Source organism: Solanum tuberosum, unplaced genomic scaffold (assembly GCF_000226075.1).
Source record: "Solanum tuberosum cultivar DM 1-3 516 R44 unplaced genomic scaffold, SolTub_3.0 scf00051, whole genome shotgun sequence".
Lineage (NCBI taxonomy): Eukaryota > Viridiplantae > Streptophyta > Magnoliopsida > Solanales > Solanaceae > Solanum > Solanum tuberosum.
This window is the reverse complement of record NW_006238978.1, coordinates 1,410,876-1,419,666: the sequence shown is the minus strand read 5'-3', so window position 1 is coordinate 1,419,666 and position 8,791 is coordinate 1,410,876. Positions and strand designations below refer to the sequence as shown.

Sequence of the window (8,791 nt, the reverse complement as noted above, 5' to 3'; positions counted from 1 at the left end):
CTCAAAACTTATGTATTTTATATCCATCTTTTCTATTGTGAGAAGTGGGAGCCTTGGAGCAACGACAAAGTTGCCTCCGTGTGACTTTAGGTCACGGGTTCAAGCTGTGGAACCAGCCATTGATGCTTGCATCAGGCTAGACTGCCTACATCACACGCTTAGGGGTACAACTCTTCTCTGAACCTTGTGTGAACACGAGATGCTTAGTGTATCAGACTGCCATTTTTGTTCCCTACCATTTAGTGTTCTAGAGCTCTACTACTATTAAAATTGGAATACCCTTTCTTCGGCTTCCAAAGGATGGAGGGGGTATACAATGAAAAAAAGTATCGAAGGCATATATATATATATATGTTGTCAATAAGGTGATTTGAGAATCATGAGGTATTAGGCTCGTATAATTAAACACTAAGTGATTTCTTCCTACCTATCCAAGCATTGGAAGATAGAGTGGTACCCTGTGTTGGTGGGAGATAACAGATACCCCATGAAATTAGTCGAGGTGCGTGGAAGCTAGTCATACACCATTTTCTTCCCATTTCCTTTTGGATCTAATGGAAAGTAAAGTAGGTTTCTTGTCATGTTCCACTTTTGTTAACATCAGGCAAATCTTGGAGCAACTTTCTTATCTTTGAAGAAAGAGTTGGACACACTACTTTATTCCTATCACTTCTCTTCATGTATGGAGAAAAGTTAAATTCTTTAAGGAAAAAAGGAAGATAAATGGACCCTTATGGAAACATAATATATTGACTTTATGGCTTTTAAGATACCATATTTTTTTATTGAGCTTTTGTCTGCCATGTGAAAAAGATTAAGAACAACCCTCCAACAACTGTTATACATAATATTATATGATATGTTTCACATTCTCTTGTCTGGTATACATGTGATTCATGATATGTTTCACATTCTCTTGAAATTTGCAAATATTTTAGTTGTCTGAGCATTGTTTCAAAGGAGTATAGTGGAGTTCAAAAATACTTTGTACTATATCTTAATGAAATTCGAGCTTCTACTTACCAGAGTCTTCCATAGTCGATCTATTCGTGAAAAGATAACCAACGAAATCTACTATATATGATTCATCTGAATTTGTTGAAAGTTGGAAATTATTAATGACTTTCTTAACGTTATCTTCCTTATCAGAGAACCAAAACATGATGCAAGGTATTCTTAGCATCAATTTTGACCCACAGTGTAGCAAACACAAATTACTAAATGAGTCATAACTTGTTTAATTTATTATTGACGTATTCATTGAACTCTGCCAAAAATTGACTAAATCACCTATATTTGGCTCTCTAAAATTGCTATTTTGACTAGTATAGAAGAATAAATTACGTAAATTTTACGCAGTATGATCAAATTCTAACAAGTTAATTACTCAATCCTTAAACTTTGGACGTATTCAATCATATTTATTTATTGACTCAATTCATTTTAATTTGTTAACTTGATCAATCAATTTGACACACTTACATGTATCTCAAATAATTCATACTTCATTCAAATGCCATGATCATGATTTATGGGAGGAACCATCTCAGGCGAAGAGTGGTTTGGTGCACATCTTTCATCAGAAAATTATGTGGTGCACAAAAATCAAATATTCGCACACCCTTGATTCACACAATGTATATATAAAAAAAATGTGCACACCATTAATCAAATTTTTTGATTCCGCCACTATGATATGATTGACTAAATCATTGTGCGTCTCGAAATTGAGCAATTTATGCCTTTTGATTAGACTTTTGGTGTAATATTACCTTTTCCATTAAGAAAAAGTCTCATTTTTATCCTTGATCCTTATACCGCTCTACTTTGAGCGTAATTTTAAATCACATACTCAAAAGTTTGAGGAGTAAATAAATTAAACGTTTTTTCTAGAAGAATTTGGGTAATGAGTTCATTTCACGTTGAATTTCTATTAATAATAACAAGGGCAAATATGAGATAGTATATGCTAACGTCAATAATATGAATGAATGAATGAATGAATCAAAAAATTAACAAAGGGGTTATTCGATTTCGAATAATACAATAATACATAACGACATATTTGAATATTAATGTACTATGAAATAGCATTAGAGTCTCATTTTTTCACCAACCAAAAAATAAAATAAAAAAAAGTGGAAAATTGGATACAAATGTAATATATCATAACCAGTTTCTCACATAATTCACCTCTAATTTTCAGCTTCTTAATTTTTACTTTACAGAAAATGACTAAAACCTGATTAAAAAAAGAAAAGGATAGTCGATGCACAAAGCATCCTGCATTAATTAGCAGAGTTCGGGAAAGAGCCGCGTGTGATGTAGACAGCCTAGTTATCATAATGCAAACATTAGTAACTGCTTTTACGACTCGAACCCCTAACCTATATAGTACTAATTATAAATAGCTGAAAAATTCTGCGAGTGAATTCGGAGATGACTTGTACATAAAACTATATAATATAATAAAATAGATTTTTTTTTTTTTTTGCTCTCTTTGTTATGAAGCTGTCATTGCTAATTGAATCTCCCCTTCTGTAATTGGCAAGAACCCTACACGTTTCTGCAATCAAATGAACATAAAGATTAAAAATAATTAACAAATATAGAAGATTATAATGCATAATTAAAAATTGTATTCCTAATCTAATTGACATAAGACAATATTATAATTTTTGGATACGTTATATTGGTGTGCAACCAAATTTGATCACATCATAGTTAGTTATAATGAATTAATCAATATAAATATAATAAAGATATTTGGGAATCTATTACGTGTGAAATAGTGCAGGCTCACAAATTAAAATCACACACATGTTTGTTACACTCCCCATATGGCTTAAAGTCCGGGGAAAACGCTTTTTATCAAAAAAAATTTCATATTCAGAATTCGAATTCGAAATATCTGAATAAGAGCAAATGAATCATATTCCTCTTAGCACAATTTTGACAATACTTCTTAGTAATATCTCCTTTGAAATTCGAAGGTTAAATCTAAAAACTTAATTCATGACTAGAAACAAGCAATTTTCCACAAAAATCATCAAAATTGTACTAATGAAAAACAAGTTCTAACGACTTTTCAGTAAGAAATTTCAGATTATCGATGATATTTTGATAAGAACGTCTATCGAAAATTCTTGTTTTTATATGACCTATTCTTGATATCATCTATAAACTCCTTCAAAATCTTATCCACTAATTAAAGAAACTAAATAGATTTAACAAAAACTATTTTTGGTAGCCGTTAGGTAACAAATTAGTTGATAAGGCACTATTTCACACTTCAACTTCAATCTCTTTCATTTATTTTCTTTTAATAATTTGGTTTTAAAAATATAATTATTTTTTAGTATTACATGCACGTATAAATACTTTAATTTATCACGTACTGCGGAAATAAAACTTTCCTTTTCCGTAACCAATTTCTTAATTTTTTTATAGGTAGATATCTAAACTTTATATTTAATCTCTATATGCATACAAAAAAATTAATATAAAGAAGAAAACGTTGAAGTCATCAAAGTTTGACTTTGGAAAGCTTCAATTAAGTAAAATTGTTAAATCAATTTAAATAATATTGTTATAATTAGTTGATGATTGAAGTAAAATTAGAATTTAATTTTTAAAGAATATTGAAGCAGTCAATTTTGAAATTAAATTCCATAAAAGGAAAGCTTTTCACACTCATGTAATTTGACAAAATTAATTTGACCATGCAACTTCTGACTTCTGAAATTTTTTGTACTTTGTCACCTCAATTTATCTGTCGTGATTTCTAAAAATAGTTATCTCAAATCATTTGAGAAGTTCAACACAATCACCTTAATAGAGTAAATATTTAGTAAAGACAGATAATATAAGTAAATGATAGTAAAATAGTCAAAAACTCCTCCTGATTTTAATATTTTCTTAAAGGAAGTGCAAATGAAAAACACGATTCATAACATGATACGAATCAAAAAGTATGTCATGAAACTTGGTGGAATATAAAGAGAATAAAAAAACAAAAGGAAAATGAGAAAATTTTCAAAAATTAGAGAGATCAAGGATCTTCATATACATATTGTTTTCACATATATATTTCTAAAAATTATAAAATATGTTGTTCATGCAAATTTTCAAGACTTATATATATTTCTCACTAAATTCACAAGATTTAAGACTTGATAAATAGTGAGCATATCATTCATTTATTAATTTGACGTATACATCAGATTCAAGTAAATATTTTCAAACATAACTTAATTATCATATCAAAGATCAGAGCTACTCTATAGAATCATGTAATATTCAGTATTGGTTCTACTAATTGAGGTAAAGTTTTAGTCAAATTAAAAACATAAATTATATTAATTACTCTATTCCTTAAAAATGTTTACAGGTACGTATCAATTCCTCTAAAAATAGCGCATTGTTGGAGAATGACTTGAATATAACAACTTTTTGAAGAATCTAAACAAACATATATGTTAAGTTACTAATGCGTTATTTTTATAATAATATATTGAGAATCGTGATAAGAACGTGAACCAAAAAATTAAAAAATTAAAAAAGAAATAACATAACATGAAAAGTGGATCAATGTCCATAATGAAGAGAACATTACCTCTCGAGATCTGATTCCCTTCTTAATTAATATTCCTCCATTATTTTTCTTCCATTGACTTTGATCTTCTTCAATCAACGATCCACTTTTACTCTGAAACAAGTCGGCCTGGACACCATCGTTATTACTATTCATGCAAAGTTTCATAATTTTCTCACCGACATCACTCCCATCTTTACTTTGCATCATCAATTTCTCCACCTCCGCTTTTGGTAACCTTAGCTTCAACCTCACGGGTTGGGCCTGAGGCCCAACACCGTTGAGTGGGCCCGAAGCAAAGCTAGACGAATACTCTTCACTCATCATAACACTAGCGGGCTTCATGATTGTCAAGTCAGACGCGGATCTCCTTGCTAACATTAAAGTCTCAAGCCTATCCTTCGCGCTCATTTGGATCCCTGAACGGACCCTCCTCGGGTTTTTATTTTTCTCTTCGGGGATTTTGGGTAATTCAACGAGAAAATAAAGCCTTTTAGACTTTAACTCTTGTTGAGGCTCTAATGGCTTTGCTCGTACCCCGAAATGCTTTACTTCTTCTGATTCTAATAATACCATCGATGGATAATTTTTCAGAACCTCGTTTGCATAAACTGGGGTTTTGAATTTCATCGTTTGTCCATCGATTTTCATTACCTTTGTTGTTTTTTTTCTTCCTAGACTATTCCCCATATCAGCTTTTTTTGTTTTGTTTGTGTTTCTTGTTTGATACTTGAAGGGTTGCGCTTTGTTTTTCTTCGTTTTATATAATGAAGACTATATAATATAACAAATAAAATAAGAAGTATTTTTTTTTTTGGTTTTTATTTTTTTATTATGGATATGGTTTTTCTTGGAATCCTCTTGAAATATACTGGCCCGAGTTGAGGACAAATGGGTGTAAAATAAGGACATTTAAAGGGATTTTAAGCAGCAGTATATATATAATTATTTGTTTATTTGTGTCTATGGGTCAAAGAAAGAGTACCGCAGGTTTTGACAATTTTGAAAATATTATAAAAACGCTTTATTGGGAAACTTACCGAAATTTCAATAATCTAGGAACTATTTATTTAGATACACTCTAATTTACAATACTACCAATATTATTAGATTTTGGTGCATCCAGAGATACATAGAATTAAAATTAAGTGTAATTTGTTCTAAGATACATTGTATCTGAGTAGATTCGAATGACTAACTAAATATGTAACATTCCGTTATCTAATGGATGACGTTACTTATTTTGGTAGCCAGCGAAACTACCATGTTCCCCACATTTAACGGATTTTGCACCTCTTAACTTTCTACATTTTGTTGCCGTCTTAATAATAAATAAATAAATTTGAGTTTAACTAATTAATACACATTGTCTATATTTTTGTGTAAGTTTTTTTAACACTATCCGATCATTTTAATTATCGCTAGATAATGACTTAATAGACGATAAGGGTAAAAAAAATATATTTAGATGTGTCGTTGGAGGAGGTCCTAGTGGTGAAAGTGGAAGAAAAGAAATTACTTATTGAAGAGATTTATGTTACTGATATATGTGTCTATCATATTAAAATGTCAGTGTCACGTTAAATTGAACATTCCCCTTCGATAGGGCTAATAAAACGTGAAGTATATTTGAGTCATTATTTGACTAATGCCATAATAAGTATTTTTTTCTTCTTCTTCTTCTTCTAGTGCGTGAAAAGTGGGAAAAGATAATTAGTAGTGTGAGTAATTAAGTCTATGATTTTAATATTAATCTAATCTCACTAGTTAAATATAAATTAATTAATTATAATTAAAGGTGTGGATCCGTGAATTTCTGACAAAGATCCCATTTTTTGTCATCATCTCATGTGCTTTTTTGACTCTCTTTTTAATTTTTCATGTTGAAATTATCAAAACTTCACCAAACATAGACTTGTTCTAATTTTAATCAATTTTTGTCCCCATGCAAAAAGTCTGCAAATTTGTTATACTAATCTATAAAATATATTTATACACGTAGATAGAATTATGAATGCACGTTGTTACTAATTGTTATAATTATATAATCATACTAAGTAAAGGTAAATAGTGGACAGATAATTTTTGTTTCCGTTATACGACTTCAATTACTACTTAAGGTCTAACTTGGTGTTCTAATTATGAAATGGTATAAATTTCTAGATCTAGTAGAATTAATATGTTGAATTGTAGAAAATTTTATTCTAATTAGTTGTGTCGAAGGTACTATATAAAATTAAATATACATTCATAATAGTTGGGGGTGTAGAATGTACTGGTTGAATTCAAATTGAAGATATTAAAATGAGTTAAAAAAAAATTGAGTTGGGTCATGATCCACCCAAGTTTACGTTGGGCTCAAATGGGCTGAAAATCGTGTTGAGTCATGATCTGCTCAATTTGATCTACTTAATCTCAATAATTTTAACATATTGTTATTTAGCTTTTATAACCATAATTTGAATTTAACTCAAGAAAAGTTAACAAATGGATATATAAATTCTAAAAGATATAAAATAGATAGTAAACCATACCTTCAAATTAAGAACATACATTACATCAATGTAAATAAAGAGTCTTAAAACGGATTGAAATTGGGCTAAATCGAGAATTCTCTTAAAATAGGTTAAAACTTTAATGAGTTGAGATTGAACTCAATTCAAATTATATTGAGCTCAACCCTTAAAATTCTGGATGGATTGAGCGGGTTACCTATATTTACGCTATTGAGGCTAGTTAGATGGTTGACGGTGGTGCTATTGCCGATAAGACTAGTGTTGGAGATGGTTGGTGGTAGAGGTTATGCAGTAGTAGATTAATGCGCCATGAATATTAATGGTAGCGATTGTGCATAACAATTAATAACATATGTGAATTTTTAAATGAACGTCTTATTGAAATATTTAAGAAGGGAAAATTGTATGAAATAACAAATTATTAATTTAAATTAAATGTTATAGCCATATTTCGCAGAAAACATCCTATTTTTTTGCCATCTGGTTCGGTATACAATTAGTCATTTTCGGTATACAAATGTATAAAATGTATAAAATGCATTTGTGTTTGTATAAAAGCGAGAGAAAAGTGTATATACAAATACAAATACTTGTATTTTCGTCCTATACACTTATAATTATACAAATACAGATCTTATTATACAAATTACAATGTATAAATGAATTTATACAAAACTGAACAATTTGTATAAAATTGGATGTATCTAGCGAATTATACAAATCAAAAACTCCATAACAAACATAAAATTTGCTATGGAGCGCAATTATGCAAACTATAGCTATAACATACAAATATGATTTTTATGTTTGTTATATGTGAAAGTTGCTCATTTAAGAATGCACAAATAATTAATGGTTATAAAAGGGAAAAAGGCTTGAAAAATACTCTATCTTTGGCCGAAATTGCTGTTACGATACCAAAATTTATGGAGGACCTTTTACCCCCTGCACTATTTAATAGTGTATTTTAAAGGTATATATGTGCCCACGTGGACACATTAGTATTTAAAATGATGAAATATTTATGATGTCCACGTAGACACATTAATACCTTTAAAATACACTATTAAATAGTACAGGGGGTAAAAGGTTTTTTTCAAAGTTTGATATCGTAACAATAATTTCAATCAAAATTAAAGTATTTTTCAGACCTTTTTCCCATTATAAAACAAAAAAAAAAACACTTAATAAACTAAATAAATTTGAATAATTCAGAATCAAATCTCTAGAACATAAAGAGCTAAGTGCCATATAATTCTAAAAATAACCTCTACAAAAAAGTAATAGTGGCATTAATACAAATAAAAATTTGTTTTGACTAATAAGATGACTATTGGTAGACAAATCCAAGTTTGGTAGTTGAAAACAGAAATCAACATGTTTGACTAATTAAATCCAAAAGTCAGCCTTGTTTGAAAATTACTTAACGATAATGATTTTTTACTCCCTCCGTTCCATATTATATGTCGCCCCTTTTTAAAAATAGCTGGACCACAATATATGTCATTTTATAAAATCTATGCATAAATTACCATTTTTTTGCCCATTATACCCTTGATAGATTAATTAATTAATCTTGAAAATGTATTTACTTTGACTAACCTAGGAAATCTACAAGTAATTATTTCATTGGGAGAGTACTTCATTTATTAATTAACTACTTTCTTTATTCACTAATTCT

General features: G+C 29.4%; 1 protein-coding gene across 1 annotated transcript; it reads right to left on the bottom strand.

Annotated features, from left to right (window-relative positions):
• Window positions 1-2,039: 2,039 nt before the first annotated feature.
• LOC102579607 (uncharacterized protein At1g66480-like) lies at window positions 2,040-5,387 on the bottom strand. The gene is made up of 2 exons (XM_006344166.2): window positions 4,616-5,387; window positions 2,040-2,566 (listed from the first exon to the last, which is right to left on the bottom strand). The coding sequence occupies exons 1-2, from the start codon at window positions 5,282-5,284 to the stop codon at window positions 2,504-2,506; spliced, it is 732 nt and encodes a 243-aa protein (XP_006344228.1). The 5' UTR covers window positions 5,285-5,387; the 3' UTR covers window positions 2,040-2,503.
• Between the last annotated feature and the right edge of the window lie 3,404 nt (window positions 5,388-8,791).